Source organism: Berghia stephanieae, chromosome 1, assembly GCF_034508935.2.
Source record: "Berghia stephanieae isolate SIO BIC M18660-M18661 chromosome 1, UCSD_Bste_1.3, whole genome shotgun sequence".
Classification (NCBI taxonomy): Eukaryota; Metazoa; Mollusca; class Gastropoda; order Nudibranchia; family Aeolidiidae; genus Berghia; species Berghia stephanieae.
This window is the reverse complement of record NC_088360.1, coordinates 42,153,659-42,177,135: the sequence shown is the minus strand read 5'-3', so window position 1 is coordinate 42,177,135 and position 23,477 is coordinate 42,153,659. Positions and strand designations below refer to the sequence as shown.

Here is a 23,477-nt window from a genome sequence, read left to right as displayed (position 1 = left end):
GGTTAAACTTTTAATAAGACAATCTCTTTTAATCAGTGTTGCATTAATATTCACAATATCGAATTGTTTTGATTCTGATATCACTTTTCATTTTCAGAGTATTTAGAGATCAACTGATCAACAAGGTTCTTTATTAGTATCCCTTATAATTTAGTTTGTGGATTATTAAAAAAATCAGAAATTGGCAAATCAAAATTCTTGTTGTCACACGTAATTTAAATCTTGACTTTTTGTTAAAATTGAATTCAGGCAATTTAGGTCAAGCTTTATTCCTCATTCTCATGCTCTTAATTCATCTCAAGAAAATTTTAACTCAAATCTCAGCAACAATCAATGACTATTTCAGTTTTAGGCCAGTTTTGAAATTCAAGTGGTGGTCACTACTGGAAATACAACAGTTTCGGGTCACTTAATCCGTCAGTTAATAACAAAGGCAAATAGTATATATTTCAGTCTTTAAATTACAGGGTTTCTGCGGCATTCTTAAATTCAAGGACTCCTTGAAAATTCCTTGATTTTGATATAACTGAGAAAATCTCATTGAAAACTCGTTGAATTTTGCGAGATCACCACAACTACAAACTACAACCACCATACCATCGTCACCACCACCAACATGAACACAATAATCACTACCACCACAACTACAACCAAAACCACCACCAATTCATTATCATAGTCATCACCCCCACTACTACAACCACCACATCACCATCCCTACCACCACCAGTACTACAACCACCACTATGCCTGGAAAACTCCTTGAATTTCAAAATGGAATTGCATTAGGAACCCTGAAACTAATGTAGCTCATTACTACTAAAACCACATCACCATTCCTACCACCACTACTACAACTGTATGTATTTTGGCAGCTTGCAGCAATACTTCTTAATGATGAGACACTAAGGGATATGGAACTTTCGTCTTTCCAAATTCTTGATTGGCCTCATTCAAGTCTAGAAAGGATTCTTAAGTTTTCCCAATGTTGTAAAGAAGCCGGATATTATTGAATATCGATATCAAATTTTCAGTATTTTGATGTCATGCAGATTTTTACATTTGTCATGGCCCCATGATTCTGTATAGTTGAAATAAAGAATTCAATTTTTAAAATGTTTAATATTATTATTATTAAAACGAAAGTTTCGATATTTTGTCAAAATTTTGCCATTATAGTTATAGTGTTTTCTGTTCTCCACCTACTTCTAGGAAATCAAGGAATTTTTGTCAGGGATAAAAGTTAAAAATGTACAGCTTAGTGACAATATGGATAGTGGTAAGTTTTTTTTTTTTGTTTGTATTGTTTGTTGGTTTTATTTTTCTTCCTTGTCAAAATGTTGTTAGTTGTGTTTTCAAATCTCAACTCAATTTATTTTCAAAGATATTTCAAGGTACCATGGTCATATTATCGATATCAGACTTTTGAGTACACCCCAGACACTCTTTGTGTCTGTGTGTGTAATTCAGATCTGGAAACGTGAGCACACTTCTTTTTGAGAATAGAGATTGTCTTTGACATCTGTGTTGCTCTTTTTATGGTCCTAATAAAGGAACCATGTATTTCAAAAATAAAATAAAAAGCTCCTGGAACAAATATTCATTTCATTTGTTGGCATAAATGTCTCAAAAATGTATTGGATCTTGTTTGTTAATTCATTTTACAAATGATTGTTTTTTACTTGGGATTAATTGGTAACAAATAACTCCCCCCCCCACCTTTTCCAACTTCCAATGAGATTTTCTATAACTTTACCTGGCGTGTTTTATCCTTAAACCTGGATTATAAATTACAAATAATATATTGATGTCACTTCTCTGTCAGGCATTTTATGTTTACCATGGATGATGAAACAAAAGTTTTTGATAAATTTATTTTGTCTATGTTATCATTACACAGGTGGGTATTTTCTACAGTAGTAGTGGCACTAAGGAAAAAGACTGTTTATGGCCTCTTATTATAAGTAAACATTTTTCCTTAAGGCGACAGAGTAGGTCAAGTTGTTTGGATTCTTGATTTGTTATATCATGACCCATTGACTAAACCAGACTTTTGAGTACACGCCGGTCTTTTATATGTCTGTGTGTGTAATACAGATCTGGAACATTATTTTGAAACCATGCATGGACATTCATTTTATTTCTCTGATGAATAAGATCGTCCTTCCTCAATATTTGTATGGCACACTATTGTTTAGATATATTATATGGCTCTCAGCCAAGCCAAATGCTTTTTGTAAGATAGTGAGATTTGGATGCTGATTTGGATCAGTTTTAATTTATAATGAAACAAAATTCAATGAAGATGTTTTGGACAATTTGATCAAGTTCCTAAGGAAAAAGACTGTTTATGACCTCTTATTACAAGTAAACATTTTTCCTTAAGGCGACAGAGTAGGTCAAGTTGTTTGGATTCTTGATTTGTTATATCATGACCCATTGACTAAACCAGACTTTTGAGTACACGCCAGTCTTTTATATGTCTGTGTGTGTAATACAGATCTGGAACATTATTTTGAAACCATGCATGGACATTCATTTTATTTCTCTGATGAATAAGATCGTCCTCAATATTTGTATGGCACACTATTGTTTAGATATATTATATGGCTCTCAGCCAAGCCAAATGCTTTTTATAAGATAGTGAGATTTTGATGCTGATTTGGATCAGTTTTAATTTATAATGAAACAAAATTAAATGAAGATGTTTTGGACAATTTGATCAAGTTAAATGGGTTATTAATTTGTGGTTAAAAGTAAAAGCTTTCCTTTAAGTCTTATTATGACCCATTGTTTGAACCAGACTTTTGAGTACTCACCAGTCTTTCTTTATGTCTGTGTGTGTAATGCAGATCTGGAATATTATTGTAAAAACCATACGTATGGACAACATTGTTTATTCTTCTGTTGAGTAAAGATTGTCCTTGATGTATTTGTATGGAACACTTATTCAGTCCAAATTTTAATTTAAAGACTAATTGATTTGGTTGTTTATTTTTTTATTTAGTATCATTACATGGCAACTGAAATATTTATGAATAGCATTGCCCATGGATTTCTGGTTATGATATGGTTAACATATATTGTTGCCCAAGCATGGACATTTCTACTTTATAATGAAACAAAATTAACTTTGGCTGATTTTTGGCAAGTTGGTCAAGCTGTGTATTGTTGAAATTTATTTACATAGTGATTTTTTAATCTATGGCTCTTTATGGGAATCAGACTTTTGAGTACACACCAGTCTTTCTTTATATCTTTTGTGTAATACAGATCTGGAACATTATTTTAAAAGTCATACAAAGACTAAAACTAAAATGTGTATTCCTCTGGTATATGAACATCGAGTTATTACTGTATGTCACAATTATTGTCATTCTGACATAACCTTTATTTTAAAGAAATATTTTCATTTTGAAATCGAAATATATTATTTTATACATTTTTTTACGTATGTATTTATTTATATGCTTACAAACTTATTTATTCATTTACTTATATATTTGTTTCTTGTAAAGTATAGAATTTATATGAAACATTGTTAAAACCTCATGGGGTAGCCTATCGCATACCTGCCAACCCTTTTACTTTTGGTTGAATCATTCCTATTTTCACTCTTCCTTTTCTCCAATTCCAACATTGTCTCTAAAATTCGGATTTTTAAAAATTAATGATGATAATGGTAAGAAGAAAAGAAAATGGGGGGGGGGGGGGGGGGGGGGGGGTTTGAAAAAGGTGATTTAAAAAAAAATGATTGCCAAAAAGGAGTTAAGTAGGAAAATTAATTGCACTCCTTTTCCGCCCTCCCCATTCCATTACCTAATATATATGATATCTAGTTTTGCCAGCTGTGCTGGAATACTGTCTTTATGTGTATGGTGGCAAAGTTGATGCTGATGGTAATTTCGATACAAAATTATCCATTGTTAAGGAATTCCTCTTTTTTGTCTCAATTCCTATTTTTTGACCTTCTGATTCCACTTTTGGAATATGAAGGGTTGGCAGGTCTGTCTATCGTACAAAACTGCACAAGGCAATTTAGTCATAAATATATGGATTTTTAATTTTTTATATTTTTTATGCCTCATTGTGTTAACCAGACTTTGAGTACATGCCAGTCTTTATTTTATATCTGAGTGTGTAATACAGATCTGGGACATTATTTTAAAGCTGTTCAGGACAGAGATGTTTATTCTTTTTGTGGATAAACATTGTCTTTCTAACGTGGACGACACATTGATTGTGGTTTTATTGACATAATAGTCAAGGTTGCCAATTTTCCGTATATTTATGGAATTCAGTATGTTGTAAACCCTCAGTATATTTTCCAATCACCTGCTAAATTTGAAAAAAAAAAAAAATAAGAAGTACATAAAATGTCTTTTCACAGAGTTCAGCAGTCAGAAAGGGGGTCAGTCAATGTGTTAGGGTAACAGTTCAGTAAAGTTTTGCCTCCTTAATTGGCAACCCTGAATAATCTTTGTTGCATTAAAAGACAAAAATTGTTATAATAAATGGTTTTAATATCTTGCATCTCTTTGATCCTTAAACATTTTTTCAACCTTAATTGCCATATACATCCCTCTCCCTTCCAAAACACTACCATGGCATCAATCCAGACATCTTCCTTCTATCTCTGTTTGCACAGGATGTATAAATTATATATATTTTTTATCCGTTTGTTTTCAGCAATTGTCAATGTACAAAATGGCAACCAAGTTGATGATGCAGTTTCCAAATTCAATGGTAAACAGTTCAAGGATAATATAGTCGTTGTGAAGGCAACAAGCAGTGAAAAGCTTATGTGTGTTGCACATTTTCCACTGTCCTATACAGACAAACAGTTTCTAGAAATGTGTAAGAAGATGGGACCTGTGAAGTATGCATATACAATACAGACTGAAAAACCAGGTGAAAAACTATATAAATATTTTACTTCTTTTCAGTGTTATAGTCTAGATTGTTACCCAAGCAAGTTAAACTAAAATTTTATTGTAGCTAATAACTTTTATTTGCAAAAATTACTCTTAAATTTGTTTTCTGATCTGAAAAATGGGGCATAGGGCACAGGCAAGCCTCATCCATTCATCATGAACTAGTATAAATTAAAGAAATGACGTCATCGAGTTCGTAAACAGTCACAAAAGTAATCACAGAATGTAGATAGGAAATATAACAGAGACGGTTGACAGGTGGACATCGATGATGACAGTGACGATTACTGAGATATATTCACAACTAAATGAGAAAATATAACAAGCACGGTTTACAGACGAACAGCGACGATGACGGTGACGATAATAGTGAGAATACAATGGCTGAGATGATTTTACTATGATTTGCTGTCTCGATTGAAGTGAAATAATGGCAGAAGTTGAAGAATTTTGTACTATTTTTTACCTTTTTAATTGAAATCCTGCAAACACAAAATACTTAAACAGTCTAAAATATAGTCCAAAAGATAAAGGGAAATGAGACGAACAGACTAACATAAATTCCAATCGAAGACAGTCACGATTATTTGAGAAATATACGATAACACCACAGCAGATAGATACACGTCTTGACACACCTGACACCTTAATTTTTGAATTAACTAATAAAGATGATTGTATTAATTCAATAAAACATGAAAGATGTAATGAATACTTTATCTTTGAATTTAGATTTGCTTGTAGTCATAGAAGCAGTTTGTAAGATTTACCTTAAATTTTGAGCACAAACAAAATGAAAATATTGTCAAACTTTCATTGAAAATCTTTTGCTTTAGATATCACATTCTGTTCTGTATAATGGATAGTGGGTTTGTTTTTAAAAAAAATATATAAATAAATAAAAAATTCTCCTTTTTTTAACCTATTGTAAATAATGTAAACCCCATGATTCTAGATTCAATTCTCTGTTATTTTACTATAAAGTTAATTTATCATATTTGATCCTTTTTCAATATACTTTTACCTGTTACATGACTGAATTCCGTTTTTAGATAATTGATTTTACCTCACATAACACTTCTCATAATAGCGCACTGTAAAGGCTATGGATTGGTTGAGTTTGATTGTGATCTTGAGAAGGCAAAATCCATCAAGAATGAAATGGACTGGATGGAGGTGGATGGCCAGATTCTTCATGCTGACTTTTTAGATGAATCTTCTCAAGCTTCATACCAGGAACTTCGATCAAGGTGTTTATTTGTCACAGGGATGCCGGACACATTCACTGACATTACAAAGATGAGAGAGATATTTGGCTGTGTCATCAGTCCTGTATATTGTCAGGTAATGTATTTGTGATATTCATTAATTGGGATTTGTATTTCAAGGATGTAATGGAAAAGTTTTTCATTTTGAAGAATTTGAAATTTATTGGTTTTGACTAAAACTAATAAGTCAATGAGTAGCATTAACACTCTTGAGATGCATCCCGTAAATGTATGTGACAGGTTGTCGGCCGTCTGGACTAATCCCGTTTATATATCTGGATTGCACATCATGAAAATAAGTTTCGTTTTTCAAATGCTCGTGCTTGTGAACTCATCTCCAACTCGAGTCAAAGATTTTACCGTTGAATGGTGCAGGGCAGTAATGATATTTGATTACTAGTTTAGATTTTATAGAGATTTAGAGCAAGTCAGTTGAGTTGGGCAGAGAATCAATATTTATCGATATTCATAGCTTCTGATCCGAAATGTGTTGTGAAATTCAGATGATTTCTTGCTGCTTTTTATTTGTTTTTGTTGCTAAAATTGCTTCAAAACAATCTTGACCAAATAATTAACCCTCATAAACAGTTTTTAGAAAATAGAACCAATTTTGAACATTATCAGGCTAAAGAGTTTGATTTTGTGGAGGTTAAGAAAAAAAAGATGCTCTAACATTGAAAGTAATCATGCAAGTATTCATGAGCTTTGTACCTCCAGGCTTGTAAATCTGTATTTTCAGATTTCTGACAGCACAATTTTGCTCTATAAGTGCTAATATTAAAAAAAAAAATTAATAGTAAAAATGAAATTTGCAACGTCAAAGAACAGAACCAATAAAGAAGAAAGCAAAAGAGTTTTTTTTCATTCCTCGAAAAAATCAGATTTTATTCCGTTTCAAATGCCGACTTAAAAAGAAAAACAAAAAAAACTTTTTATGTGTCGCATCAAAGATGAAACAAAACAAGGCCATCTATCAGTTAGCTATATTATGATGCCACGTACACGCTCCGCTAGACATGGATGTATTCACTGCCTGGCTACTGTGCCACAGACAGCGAGAGAGGGTCGCGAAGTTCGCACGAGTCATCGAACACACACCTAGTCAATAAATAACTAACACGCACAGGTTTCTCTCCGACACACATGCATTTCTCCATCCCTCATTTCTTTTTCTCCTTGATTTATTCGTTCCAGTCTATATATTCTTCTTCGAAAGCTCTCACACGACCACACAACCTCTTCTTCTTCATTGTCTTCTTCTTTTACAGACCTGCCAACCGGTACGATTAAACGTATTTTAGTATGATTTTTGGACTCAAATATGTGGATACGATTCCAAAGGATTTAGTACGATTTGTTGTTTTGTTGTAATTTTTTTTTTTTTTTTTCTCAAGCATGAATGATGTTGAAAATGACAACATGTCATACATCAATTGTTGAACGTGTTTCTGAGTGATGCATCACAGTTAGTACTATTGTTATCATTATAGTTAGTTATATGTTGCCGGTTTTCACCAATATTTTTCTCATAACTTTTTGAGGATTTGCATAGAATTATGCATTTAAGCTTATTTTATACTTTAAATGGCCTCAGGCCACATTTAAGCTTTTACCACTTGTTAAATAGAAAATTTTAAGTGAAAATTAAATTTAACTAACATCTTTGGCAATGAAGCTTTCAATTAAAAACTGTATTGCTGATAAGCTTAAATATAAATGGATTATTTCCCTTTATAATTACTAAAATTACTCTATTTTGTTTTTAAAAATTTAATGATCTTTTTTAAAGATTTATAATTTTGTATGAGTGATTTTTTTTTTTTTTTTTCATTACTAACTGGGCAGCTTTAGATACAAAACGGTTCAAAATGAATCCTCTAGAAGTATTTAACTTGTCTGTGATATGTGTGAATTTCCCATCATTTGACCAACAGTAATAGTATTAGTATGTAGTAGTAGCAGTAATAGTGGTAGGAGAAGTAGTAGTAGTGGTGGTAGTAATAGTACTAGTCTAGTAGTAGTTGTAGGAATTGTTGTAGTTGTAATAGGAGTAGTAAATGCTATAAAAAAAAGGGAGAGAGAGAGAGACATGGATCATTTGATAACATAATGGAAATTATCTTGTCACTGCTGCAAATTGTCATCTCTATTAGATTGAAGACCACTCTCACAAATATTTTATCTCAAAACATTCAACTGTTTAACGGGTCTGGCAGATGTATATCACCATCACAACTTCATTTGGGACATCAGCATCATCATCTCAAACCATCACCCCATGGCATCACCACGGTTACAACCACCATCAGAGCATTGTCACTGCCACAACCACTACCACCACCACCTTGTTTTGAAAGCAATATCCTTAGATATTGCAATTTCTGAGCCTTATACTGATTTAAAATGGTCATTAAGTTTTAGTTTCTCGATAAACCAATAATTTTGTAATTACGAATGTTTGAATGATGAAGATCGGAGTTTATTTTTTAATTGTGTTTAATGTTAGCTTTTATATAAATTGTTGTATTTTGCGCACTTTTATTTTCCACACATGCGGATAAAATACACTTTTTTGCTAAAAAAATACACTTTTTGGGATCATAGAATACACTTTTCATTCTGGGAAGGTTGGCAGGTCTGCTTTTATAAGAATAAATCCAAATAAACGAAATAATCAGCGTAAAATTTTAACACAAACAAACAGCAGCGAAGATACGCAGCTTCCCGTGTCAAGCACTCGATACACATCCTTCAAAAGGGTAAGAATTGTTCCCTTCCTTTCATTTTACAACTATCTCAGACCTGGGCCCACAAAAGTGGGTACTCTCTCAAATAATTGGGACTTTTTTTGTTTTGGTACCATAAAATAAGGACCTCATTGTAAATAAGTTGGGGAAAGTGATATGATTTGACTAGTCAATTGACGTGTCATATCTGTGTTGTGTTTATTAATTGATCCATATTTTTGTCCTGTTGTGTCTATTTTCGCATGTTCAAAAAGTTCCGACAATTTTTTCACCAACCATTTACAGGCCTGTACCTCGTGTATAAGTATATAATTTTTCATTTTGTTCTTAACTGGGCCATTCTAATTCTACATCATGTGAATTACATTTCAACCGATTTTTGTGCATTTATGTTGATATTTTTATTTACTCTAAATGGTCGTTTATCCTGAGCAAATAGCATTATCCTTCAAATAATGATTGTCTTTCTTTCATCTTTGAAACCAAATTGGCAAGTTATGGGAGATCAGTATGTGCCTTGTAAATAACCTCAGAAAAAGGTGGACCAAATATACTGTTAGAAGACTATGAACAACTCTTGATTTGGTTGGGTACTGACTACAGTGTTCACCATGAACTAGGAAGGAGACTATTGACTTGTTTTAAATATGATTTATATTTGCTTGCCAATTCCAAAATATTCCTTCCCACGGCTTGTCATGCCATTAAGTAAATTTTAAAATAAAAATAAAAAAGGTTTTATTCAGAACAATGTCCATTAAATGTGCTCAAAGCGCTTTACAAGTTTCCCAAGCCAACAACAACGCCTTAGGGTGAGACATAATGATGTAAGACACTATTTCGGTTTTGTTTTTTAAAAATTACGCCTAAATACTCATTTTACACGTTAAGTGTGGTGAGAGAATGTAAATAAAGAGCCCTCTCCAAGAGAGTGACATTCAAGCCATGGACTTACCCATCCAAATGCGAGTGTCATGCCACAGGACTACAAAGCCACACTGAAATATTTTAAAAATTTGCATCCAATATTTTTATGGGAAGTGAGTCCTGATAGTTGAATCTCTATTATTCACTAGGTTTAGGCATTCTTAGCCAGAAATCAGTATTCGAACATGAAAATTTGAGATTCCTGCATTGATTGGCCCTATTTAATTGATTAATATTTAATTACTATGCTTAACAAATTCTTTTGAAATGTCTTAATTTTTTATGCCTTTGAATTTTAAAAATTTATTTTAGATTGTAGCTAAAGATGAAAAGTCTCTTGGATATGGAATAGTGGAGTTTAAAACAGCAGAAGAGGCTGAGGATACTTGGGTCAAATTGAAAAATCAGAAAATTGAAGGAAATGATGTTGTCATCACTTTTTGTATTCCTGGAAAATCTGCCGTGGTCATCAATAATCGTATTGTTTGGAAGTTTGTAAGTAAAGATAGTGTACCCAGCACATATGATAATTAATTTTCATATTCAATTTTTTTCTTGTTTCGGAATCATTTCGATAATTAAATTTAATCATGCATTTATTGAACAATGTCATTTTTAAAATTATTGAATTAGCTCACATTTTCCATGAGACATGAACATTGTAATAGGAATCATTACGTTAACCCATTTGAGCATGCCCAAGATGTAAACATTTTAAGATTTTAAAGCTCTCTCACTTAGAGCCCTGAAAAGCCATGTATGTATCTTTTATTCAAATTTTGCTTCTGAAATTTTGTTTTCAATTCTCACTCATCACATCTTTTTTGCCAGGCTGACAAATTGAAAAAGAACAGTTTGTTGCCAGATCCCATTAATACCAAGCCAGTGATCGGTGCTCATCCTCTTTACATCAGTCTCACTAAAATGAATCCAAAATGTAAGTAATTCATGTTTGAAATGACTGGAATATTTAGGCATAAAGACAACCTTATAAGCATTGCACATGACTGGTTGATGAAATATCAGTGGACATTAAACTACTGGTGCTTTAATTATGCAAGATGAAAACAAAATCTTCTGGGTGGGGTTCCTGACCTCCCATAGTGGGCAGGGAGGTACTTACTGTGTCTTCTATCCCCCTATATCTGTTTTCCAACGCTTTCTGTCTTTGTCTTGGAATGAGATTACTTGGTTTTGTCCTGGTCCTGGCTGAGAGGGAAACAGTCAGATGTATAGTTATTGTTTTGGGAGATGATTTTTTTACCTTGTAAATCATCTCTCTGTTATGTATTATTAGTATATTTGTTTTGAATTTATAATGTAAGCATTTGATTGTATTCCTCTTAGTAGGGACCTGTGCTCGCGTCTGGATGAGACTTTTAGGTGATCTCAAACTAAGTACATTGATGGTATGCTCTTGGAATCTACACCAATTCCCTATTTGTACCATTCCCCTTTTGTCTTACCTTTTCTTGGGTGCTTTAATCAAACTGTGAGGAATTCAATAAGGTTTAATTCGAAATCTCCTCTTGCTATAAATTGGTGCTATTAATTGTGTGAATGTTTGTGTTGATGGTGAATAATATAATGATGATGATAATTATTGTAATAGTAGTAATGATAATAATAGTCACCAATGTTACTATGTAAATCAATTTATTTCAGTGGCAACCGAATTTACATCCATCTTGAGTGAACTGCAACAGGCTTATGTCTCCCAGAAGAATGTCCCCGCTGAAAGACCAGGTGAGTTGTAATTAATAATCACATTCTTCTATTAAGAATTCCAATATATTATTCTACAGTGGACCTTGGATACGAGATTTTTGAGATTTAATTCAGTTTATGTTAAGCCCAAAGTCATATTGAAAGCAAAATATCATTAGAATGTTTATTCATAGAAAAAAGATATAACTGAGATTTTAATTATCTGAATTTGGTTATTTGTCTTGTTGGATTCGAGCTCGTTGGATTTGAGTCCACTGTATCTTTGAAGACATCTGTAGGTCATATGTCATTGTTTTTTTGTTTTTTTAAAGACCTGGAATTGTTACACTTAGTATCACTGAATCTAACCTGTTCAAATGGATAGAATTAAACTCAAAGCACTTATTGAGTTATGAGTATTAATTCATATAAGACTCATTTTTTAAAAGGATATCACTATTTGTGTTTCTAAATATTAATGACTTGAATGTCACTGGTTTTGTAATAACTTATTATACTTTTTTCAAAAGTTGTTTGTTGCAGTCGAGTCTGTATATAGTGAATTATGCCTTTTTCATCCATGAACTTTTTATAACCTACTTTATCAGATTGTCAAGACCATTGCCCTCTAGATTGTTACTCTTATTGGGAGCAAGATTTTATAGAATAACTAAACAAATATTAAGTTCTTTTCCCAAGGTTAGATTTGTAACAATTGATTCCCAAACGCTTCTAATTCTAGTTTAGGCATTAAGATTGTTAAATAACATTCAGATGCATGTCGATGACAATTCTCAGCTCTGCACTCAATTATGAATCAGAAAGATTTAGTACTCTTATATAAAAGCGCTAATCTTTGTTTTAGACCTGTAAATTCTCAGTCAATTTACTGAAATCAGTCAATTCGTCAAATTCAAATATTTTAAAAAATGAAAGAAAGAATTCATGAATCGTAATCGAATGACCGTAAAGTAATTAGGAATGTTCCATAGTGCTACGCATAGCTCATGGGCCGTTTATATTAACGATAGATATATTGCCAAGGCTAAACGCCACTTTTTAGAATTGACGTGTCTGAACACATCCCAGTGTATTTTCACACAGCCTTCGTGAAATTATTTTTTCACTTTCCAAACCTGTTGTGATCCCAATGGTAGCCAATTTTAATTGAGCCGCTGAGCGATAAATTTCACTCTTTTGTCTAAGTCAAAATTGACCACATTTACATGGAGGGAAGTAAAAGTATGAAAAAACTAAAATGCGAAAGCCGGAAGTGCGTTATGTAGACACCTTCAAATCGAAAGTTAGGGATTGCCACAGTACATCTCGATTGCCTCACATTGTAAACAAACTGGTTGACCGTTTCTAGTTTCTTCACTGATTGGTACCAATGGTAAGTAGCCTAATTAATTCCCGCTCAAATTAGATTTCGCCATTGTTTTGCTCAAGTGAGCTTGCTGTTTACTATTCATTTCGATTCTTTGGATTATTCCGCTGCGACTACGATGAATTACGAAGAGTTTCAGTCAATTTTTATAGAGCTCATTTACAGGTCTATTATTGTATATGCACGATATTAATGTTATCTTTTATATTTATTATCTATATTTGTTAGAGTGTCTTCTCCTCCCCTTTGTTTTAAGATTTAATAAATGGGTGGTTTCTTGGTCTTTATTTCTATTCATTGCTAACCTCTTCATAAACATTCCTCTTTCAATTTCAATTTTTATATATAATTTTTTTTCAATTTTGTCCACTTTGATATCCGGAATTATAACAAACTGGATTGAGATTTTTAAAAAGCTCCAATATATATTTAAAGATTTAGTTATTTTTGGATATTTGCTATAGCTGAATTCACTATATCTGGAATCGACTGTATTTTGTTTTATTTTGTTTGTTTATTTATATATTTCTTATATGTCATTGGCATTACTTATACAGCATTGTGTGTCAACCTCTTTCCAGGAGGGCCACTTACATCGATCTTGGCTGTGGCAAAGAGAATCTGCTCACATCTGCAAAAATGAAAGGCCTTAAATTATGGTAGAAAATATGAAAACACACCCACATTTACACTCACAATCCCACACTTGACAACACTTGCATCCACTGTCATAGCAATTTCCATATACAGTTATACACCCAAACACAAATGATAGATAATGATGATGTGTGGATTGTCAATAATTGTTTTCTTTTCTCTTCCCTATATTTTTTTCTATCACTATCATCAGATGCTTGAGAACCTGTGCCCATGATGAAGATTTTTGCTCCATTATGCCTCTACCTCTCTGCCCTCTCTCCACATCACTCTATATCTTTTCATCTTTCTTTTTTCTTCTTTGTCCCATTTCAGTTTGTCTTTTATTAGCTCTTTCCACTTGTTTTGATCTTGATTTTTTTTTAGCTTGCTTTCATCTGTTGAAGACCCATTTCAGTTGTCGTTGTTGTCCATCATTGTCTCACTACAACAATCTTGTTCTTGAATCTTCAAGTAGCCTTGTCTTACTTTTCTTTTCCATTCTTTGTCTTACATTAGTAGACTGTTGTCATCATGATTTTTTTTTCTTTCCAAGTTTCAGATGTCTGTACAATTTCTTAAAGTACCTTTTACTGTAGTGAAAAGTTCTCTCGTCTAACTCTTGTTCTTTTCCCAAACTACATGACCAATGTTAGAATATTGGGTGGGAAAGGGAGAAAAATTATCCTTGTTAGGATTTTTAAAATCATAGGAACAAATCTCATAAAAGTTTTAAAATGAGTGAATTGAGGTCTTGATGGCATTGTCAAAATCAAGAAATTATCTGTGTCAATTTTATGTTCTATTTACCTGAACTAAATTTTTTGATAAAGTAAATTAATCTTCATCTGCTAATATCATAAGGGAAAAAAACTGTGATATTTCTGATAACATATCACTTTTGATTCCTTGATCGTGTGTTCCCTATGAAAAACATTTGATTCTATTAGTTTAAAGGATGATAATGAACAGATATAGAGGGTCTGACAAATTGGGCAGAAATTACCAAAAGAATTAAAATGCATTGTGTGGACAACACTATCCCAGCACGTCCACTGTGAATATCGAAATAGACCATTCTAAACTACTATTTCAAAAACTAGAACTTTCTAGTTTGTCATAATTGTTCTAGATTTTAAACAGGAAATCATCAGATATGACAAGGTCACTGTCTTTCTTCTCTTGACTATATTCCCACATCTATCTCCCTTTCCTTTCATAGTGAATGTGGCTCTTACACGCATGAACAGTGTTTAAAAATTACAAAATAATTCAACTTGTAATTCCTTTTTTTATTTTTTTAAAGGACTGCTTGGGCCAGCACCTGCACTTCCTTTAAGTCCATTGATGAATCCAAACATGCAGCTGGGACTTATTGTCATGTTGGCTATGGCCATCCAGAATGCAAAGAAAGAACCGGTAGTTTATTATTTTTAATGTTTCTTGTATTTTCCATATCACAAACATGCCAATCGTACATTCTTGTCACCTTGTCTTATCTTTTGAGAAGGATCATCACGTTGCCGTCGTACAGGAGCTTTTGCGCTGCCATGACCCTGAAGGTGATGCCAGCCTAGATCCAATCCTGCTGGGACAGCTGAAGATGAGTAGCCAGACCAAGAATGATCCAAACCGGCATCCAGACAAGGTTCTTCCTTCTCCTGGACCCACACCTTCAACTCAATGAAATGAAAAATAGAAAAGATACCATACCTTAGCCTGTCAATCGAAAAACTGGAAAGAGATTGAAGAAGTTCTAAGCAAAGACACCACCGCCTGAAACAAGATTTTGATAGGTGGTACCTAAAAATGAATACCACCAAATCAGTATCCACAAACTTCCACTTGAATAATCGAAAGGCAACAAAAGAACTGAAGATCACAGCCGGTAACTCAATACTACCCCCAGAACCCAATCCTAAATAACACGGCATTACATTGGACAGACCACTAAATTATCGCAAACACATTGAGGGAACCGCAAATAAAATCACAAAAAGAAACAGCCTGGTGAGAAAACTTGCAAGTACCACCTGGGGAGCCTCACCACATGTACTGAGAACGTCTGCTTTGGCACTGTGCTATAGTGTGGGAGAATACTGTGCCCCTGTTTGGATGAGGAGCCCACATGTAAACCGCATTGACATCCGATGAGGGGAATCAATGAGAATTATAACAGGATGTCTCAAGTCAACTCCCAACTCAGTGGCTCCCAACACTGAGTGGCATTGCACCACCAAGTCTTAGATGACAAGACGCTAATAAAAGGATGCATGCAAGAATTGACGAAGCCACAGACAACATTCCCATAAAATCAAAATCAATCATAAAGGGGGCATCTTCAACAACAAGACTCAAATCGAGAAGACCTTTCCGCCTAACAAAAATGGCAGACTTCAGTGTGGAGGAAAACTGGTGAGAAATGTGGAACAGGGAAACACCAAGAGGAGGAAACATCATTAAAGAGTGCCTGCATTCAATAACGCCAGGAAATACTGGATTTCCTCAAATCGCTTCTTAACTGGACATGGCAGAACTGCATCAAATATATGCAGATGGAAACTTGGAAACAGCAATACCTGTCAGAAAAAACTTGAAGGTGGCTACGAAACCGTCCTTAGGGCGGAGGAAGACTTTAGAAGCTGGGTTGATGAAATAAATTTGGAGGTGTAGCCATACGCTACTACTACTAACTTGTCTTATAAAATCAAAATCTGCATATATTTTTCTCTCACTCTTTTAAAGGGTTGGGGTAAGATTTGTTTTCTGTATTCAGATTTTCGTATGAAAATTGGTAAAAATATCTTCACGCCAGATGTCACAATTGACACAGAAGACCAGTGGTGTTCTTTGATTAGTTGATGGTTGAAGGGGAGGGACAAATGGGTCTAGATTACATAATACTAATACAAAACTATGTTCCTATTATTTTTACACTTTGCTTGTGTTTAATCGAGAGACAAATTGCTATTATCATCACTGAATAAGAGGAACACAAACACACACACACACACACACACAAATACACACACACTGCCAAAATTAAATAGGGACAGTAGCTGACAGTACACAATGATACTGCAAATTGGATGTACTTTAAAATACCTCAGTCATTGACCTCCTAAAATACAATAATATTTGATACCAACTACATACCTCTTGAAGGGACTAATCAGACACACAAAAGTCGTCAAAGACAGTAGTCCCAAATACGGGACTGTCCCGCATGATGCAGGTCACTTGGCAATTTATAATTGATAATTTAAATCACTGAATAGACTTACTCTTTATAATAGACAATATAAATAGTATACACTTCCAAAATCCACATGTAAATCTGATATGACCCATCCAGATAATACTATATTGAACTCCCTATATGAACTTCCAGGTCAACAAACAGTACGCTAAAAGAATGAATAATTGTTTAAAAATACTTAAATTTAAATAATAAAAATTTAATAATACATACGCTCCTGAGCAAAAATGCGGGGGGGGGGGGGGGGGGGGGGAGGGTATTTAAATTTATTTGTTTGTATTCATTGTCTGTTTTCCTTGGGTTACATCACTCAACAATATCATATAAAACTTAGACAATTAACTGAATATTTTAGTATGACTATGTTTTACTTGAAATAATTGTATCCAGTTTGACCATAATGTCCACTTTTTCACAGTTTACAGGGGTATTGGCCAAGCAACTTAACACTCTCAGTGAACTGGATGCTGGTCCTATGGTAAGTACATTCTCTATTTGTAGTTGTAGTTTATTTATTGCTCTATATCTTTGTTAAATTATTGGACTTGGACGCTGGGTTTATGGTTAAAGCTATCAGGGATCAAGTATCACGGCAGTGTTCAAAAGTAGAAAGGAAGCTTTTATTTTGCCTCAAAAATATCCTCCCCCCTACAACTAAACCCTGCACCATGCTGTTACGCCTTTAGGCAAGCAATTTTCAATGGAAACATACAACTCTTTGACCATCATGATGTGCCTGTTGTTTGTCATCTTAGCTTCAGGATATAGCACTCTTTTGATGTGCAAATTGTCTATACTTGAATTTTTGAATGTGTATCCGGAAAAGCAAGGTGACCTTAAACTTGACTCAGTTTATCATCTTTGCCTTACCCAAAAGCTGAAAATTGTGTTTTCAACCACGGCCAAGACCCTTTTTCCTCACAATGTCAATTAAAAAGCAAATCACAGCTTATCACCTTGGACTGGTTCTAGAAAACTATTTGACATGTTTAATTTGGATTAAAATAAGTACTCGTTATATTATTCAACTGAATTGAGATCTTTCACCATAATAACAATCAGAACTATTTATTAACGGTAGCTTTATATCCACGAAAAAGTGAACTACAATAATTTTACTGTTGTGTTGAAAGATCCTGAATCCCTTCACCAATGAGCAGGTCACTGATTGGCAAATACTATTACCTTTTACCTTTTTACTGATGCTGAAATGATCTAAAGCTATTGCAAACTCTAAAACTCCTAAAAGTAAACAACTTTCTATTGATTTCTGTTCTTGTTTTTCTTGTACATCACAATCAAACTTTTTATTTTCTTAATAAATACCTTTCTTGTTTCCTACAGCCTGGGACCAAGCCATCAATATTGGGAGACCCCATCACTGGACAGGCCAATGTCATCCTCACTAGCCTGAAACAGCAATTGAATGAGGTACTGACATTTGCGAATGCAAATTATACCAAAACTGAATCCATCTATCTTCATGCTTTAAAATAATTTTTGGGAAAGGATAATTCATTAAATATTTACTAAAGAAGTATATTTTATTAATCTGTTGATGCAGCTGCTCTGAGCACTTCCTCGTGATATGGTAAAGATCTGAACAAGTGTGTATATGGTATAGTGCTCAACAAATACAATGTATTATTATTATTATTATTATTATTATGTTACCTACCTATGATATTGTAAAATATGTAATTTTAGCATTTCGGTTTGAGTTGGCCCTCCTTTTTGACAATTTGCCATTATCATCACTGATATTCCTACATCACGTTCATTTTTAGGATCCTCTTAAAGGGGATGATGGCACTCCACTGGAAGAACCAACACTCTTGGATGAAAAGTTGCTCTTCGTCAATAAGAAGTTTATCACCAATGGCCGTCACCTCAGTTGTGGTCAGTTAGCCAATCTTGGTCAGCTTATGGTGACTATGCATCAAATGATACCACCTGATATGCCCTCTTTGAAACCCTCTGGTGGAGGAGGTATGTGTTTGAAAGGGAATTTGCATTTTTTGGGGTTTTTTAACAATTTTTGGTACAAATTTGTCTTTAGTTTATGGTTTTTATTATTTTTGGAATTTTTTTGTAACTTATTTATATTATTTTGTTGATCGCTCAATTTTCATCAATATTGACGAATAATTATTCTTTCAAATATTTAATTCCACTTATAATATTATTTCAACAGGTTTATTGAGCACACCTTCACTAGCACCACCAATGGGAAAAGGCAACTCTCTTCTTGGGCCAGTTCCTGGAGGTTTGGCCCCACTAATGGGTAACAATATGAATGATCAGTTTAATAACAAAGGATCATCTCTTCTCGGCAATGCCCCAAACATGCCTTCAGGAGGGAAACCACCATCTCTTTTGGGAATGGGGCCAGGGGCTTCTGGTAAACAATTTCAACAACAGCAATTGCAGAATCAACAGCAACTGCAGCAGCAACATCAACACCAACACCAGCAACAACAACAGACAAACAAAGCAATTGTTCAGGCTATGGGATTGGGTATTGGTTCAAGTGGCATGAACAACCTTAGCCAGACTTTGCTTGGTCAAATCAGTCAAGGCCTGGTTCATCAGATAGGTCAGAATCTCATGTACCAGTTGTCAGTAAATAACAATGGTAGTGGTGGTGGCCCTTCAGGTGTGGTTCCTGGAAGCGGGAAAGGTCTTCTTGGAGATGTCCCCACTTCAACAGGATCATCTGCTATGGGGGGAGGTATGGGTGGTGTGGGCGGCAAAGGAAAATCTGGTGGGACGACAAAAAGCTCCCTCCTGGGCGAGCCACCAAGTCAGCTCAAGAGTAGTCAAGGAGGAGGTAGTGGTGTCCCTGCTCTCTTAGATCAAAGTTCTTGGAAGAATAATGACAACAGGTAGGTGATTTCTTCAATTTGAATTCATGCATTAACATAATTCAATTTAACCTGGCTTCACTTCATGGAGGATGGGACTATTTTGGTTTTTTATGGTCCATGTTTTTATGGGGTTTTTTTTTCCATATTTTTTTTTTGTAGTTCAATATTTTATGTTTTGACAACTGCAAAAAATTAGTATCATATGAAAGCTTTGCTTAGAGTTCTGGAGACAAACAACCCTATTGCTATCCTGTAAAATATTTACTTGTGTTGATTGTGGTAGAACTTCAGAAGTATAACAAATATAAAAATGCATTTCTTACTAGACTGTATTTGACAGTAAAATTTACATGGCCAAAAATGTAGGCAGGTCTCAATATTTTATTTCTCTTTCTTTTTTCACTGTGAATGCCCATTTGCCAGTTTATTTTACTGGTAGCCCTTTTTTGTTATTGAAATTCATCTAATGGTGGATATTTGAATTGTTTCTTTAGATAATATGTAGAAATATGTAAATTTCGTCCAGCTTTGCAGGTAGAACAAAGCAACCAATTTATCCAGTCATCCATCAATTTGCAAGATTTGAAAGAAATTGGGCTTGAAGTTGGAGACTTTATCATGAATTATTAATTTGTTAAAAATGACAGTTTTGAATCTTATCATCACTTACATAGTATGAAATTCTTTTTTTTTATTTCATTGTTTTTGAGATTTGAATTTTTTTCCCACATATCTTTTAAAAATTACTACCAGATGGGGATCGTCCGGAGGTTATGAGAGTGGCTATGGTGGTAAATCAGGAATGGGAGGTGGTGGTGGATATAATGACTATAGTGGCGGCTATGGAGATTCTTATCAAGTAAGTGAGATTTCAACATGTGTAAAATCATTCTCACTAAAATAAAGATAGTGATAGCGGGTGGTTGGATGGGAGCATCACCCTTGAATCATATACCTATGATGTTCGCATGGGTGTACGATCCGATAGTGATGTCGTTTCTTCTTCTCTTTACTAGCCTATCCTGCTTCTTTGGTTTGTGATTGTATTTTTGACAGGGGATATTTTTTTTCTGTAAATCTTCTGCCTGTTTGTTCTTGGTTATTTATAATTTAGCTTATGATATCTTTAGGTTATGATTTTGATTTACATTTGTACTATTTTTGTTAGATTGCTTAATTTTTTGTTTCAGCGGTCTCTCATATAACCTCAATTGTGTTGGAAGAGACATAAAGCAACAAACAAACAAAACAAACAAAAAAGATAGTGATAGAGTAAAGTTGCTCATTAATCTATTATGCCTAGTCCTCACTAATCCATTTTTTTTGCATTCTATAATCCTTACATTGTTGGGAACAAGTAAGATAGAAATTATGAATTGTTTTCACATTAAGAACTCTATATCATGAATCCACTCACATCAGTGAATATTAAAGCCTCTTAAAAGAACAAAATACTTAACTTGCACAACATTTCAACCTACATGGACATCTTGATCCCAGGGCTTCCCACGTCTGCGTATTGTGTCCTCCTTGTCTTCCTTGTTTTGTGCCGTTTGGGATAACTTCATTGTGAGGAATAGCAGTTTAATTCTCTATCATTTGATCAGTGTGCCTATTTCTCTTCTATCAGAGATGGGACAGGTGCTTAATTTTGAATTTTGCTCATATTTATATTGTGCTTGTCAGTATATTTCAAATGGATCACTAATCATTCATCACACTGCCTGTGATAAAACCACCCTTTTGGATTAATTTCACATATTCTGATATATTAAATTTCATTTCTGTATACTGTAATTGTAGAGATCATTATTCCTTTGGGAAAGTCATCTAAGACAATGATAGTCTTGAGTGACTACATACAGCATTTATCCCACTCATTCTGTTTCTTTTCACACTTTTTAAAGCATATTTTTCCTTTTTTTTTGTTTTCAACTACACACTTTTTAACTTGAGTTTTTTCTTAGATACTGACATGATAATTGTTTTCTTTTTGCCATCATTTATCCCAACTGGGCATACAGAGATCTTTTCTCCTGTCTATATGAATTTTACCTGAAGTATTACCGTTTAAATTTTTTGTTGTAGCATGACATTTGAGCTAGAAATGTTTCGATTACTTTGTTCTACTTTGAAGCTGTAATATTAATTTTTATACGGTTGTGTTACTAGATTGATTATGATTTCCTTAAAGGATCAATAGAGTATATCTTATTTCCCTCATGCAGCAAGACCTTAGTAGTGGTGGCGGTGGCGGAAGTGGCGGCTATGGAGGAGGCTACCATGGAGGAGCTCAAGGTGGATTTGGAGATGGGGATTTCTACAATAATTACCAACAGCAGGTAAGCTGTCACTATTTTAAGTGCTAACTCTGTTTTGTCATCCAAATATGACAATGTAATGTGATGAAAAACCCTCCAAGAAAGGAAAGTAAAAAAAATGAGAAAAAGGATGCCAAAATTCTCCTTTTTTTTCTTCTTTTTTTTTGAACGTGCTAGCGGAGAATATTTGCAGAGAAATAAAAGCTGTTACAAACAGGCACTCATCTATTTTAATTATGTACTTCTGTATTGTGGAAGTTAACATAGACTGAGACAAATCTTTTTGAGCCATCAACGATCAAAATTGGTCAGGTCACACCATTTGAATCTGGCAACAAGACGGCCATTTGACGATTGCCCAGGTCAAATTAAGGACCGATCATTATACCTGAACAGATATTTTAAACACCTATTTGAGTCAACAGATGAAATTACTACCCTTCATTTAAAAAAAAAAAAAGGTTTGCAAGTTTCTCTCAATCTCTCTTTCCCTTCTCCATATTTCTCGCTCAACCACCCATCTATCTTCATGCTATGTTTACAGAAGTCATCCGGTCATCGAAAGATAATTATATTACATTAGCACTGTTGACCGACTGAGAAAGGAAATGTCAAAAAGTTAAATTTACAATTTTACCTTTGTTAGATATTTTGCAATTTATTATGAATACATAACAAAGGTATTGTAGTGTGCTTTGTAAAATCAAAATAAATACTATCTCACCTTTTGGCCAAAAATTTATCATAATCTCTTGATGTAGTGAGCGATATGATATATAATGGTATTTTGTTCTATTTAGTTTTGTAATCTTTAGATTTACTAGCAATTCTGTGGTTGTTGGCAAAAATTTAATTAGGGATGTATGGAACAATCTTAACCCCCAACCCTATTTTTATTTTTAAAGAATAGAAATGTTCTGTTGAAAAATGAACACTCACTTGTTGTATGTTGATACAATTTTTACGTCTGTTGAACCATTTACTTGCCAGGTTGGATTCTAATCTGACATAATATTTTATCACTTTCACTAAGAGAGCAGGAAGAACGATGGAAATGAAGCCCTATTGATATTGTTGTTATCACTTTCTTTATAAAATCAGGTCTGCAGTTGTTGCAACATCATGAATGGGAAAAATCATTATTTGAAAGAAAATCATCTTATCGTTAATGGGTTAAATAAAAATGATAATTTGGTGTTTGATTTTGACATTTTAGAAAGTTGTATAATAATAAATTTAAAGCTAAAGATCATATTTTCTTTCAGCATGTCACTCTAGCTGAATCTGGTTACTGGGCGGTACTGACTTCATCCACTATGTTCAGATTTTATTCCTTTTCTCTGGTGACGGGAGATGGGTTCATGATTGATTTTATTATGATTATTATTATTATTATTAATACTATTATTATTATTACTATTATT

General features: G+C 33.7%; 1 protein-coding gene across 3 annotated transcripts in view; it reads left to right on the top strand.

Moving 5' to 3' along the window:
* Positions 1–23,477, top strand: part of LOC144974921 (uncharacterized) — a 37,029-nt gene that overhangs the window by 6,456 nt on the left and 7,096 nt on the right. For all 3 annotated transcript variants that reach the window (XR_013645833.1, XM_078918434.1, XM_078918443.1), the window contains exons 2-14: positions 1,213–1,279; positions 4,690–4,911; positions 6,025–6,278; positions 10,189–10,371; positions 10,708–10,813; positions 11,542–11,622; positions 14,913–15,025; positions 17,284–17,343; positions 18,210–18,296; positions 18,653–18,854; positions 19,060–19,750; positions 20,486–20,591; positions 21,961–22,074. Coding sequence is in view for 2 of the 3 variants with exons in the window: in XM_078918434.1 (XP_078774560.1) it covers positions 1,213–1,279; positions 4,690–4,911; positions 6,025–6,278; positions 10,189–10,371; positions 10,708–10,813; positions 11,542–11,622; positions 14,913–15,025; positions 17,284–17,343; positions 18,210–18,296; positions 18,653–18,854; positions 19,060–19,750; positions 20,486–20,591; positions 21,961–22,074 (2,286 nt within the window). In the remaining variant the exon portion in view is untranslated. The remainder of the gene's footprint in view (positions 1–1,212; positions 1,280–4,689; positions 4,912–6,024; positions 6,279–10,188; positions 10,372–10,707; positions 10,814–11,541; positions 11,623–14,912; positions 15,026–17,283; positions 17,344–18,209; positions 18,297–18,652; positions 18,855–19,059; positions 19,751–20,485; positions 20,592–21,960; positions 22,075–23,477) is intronic.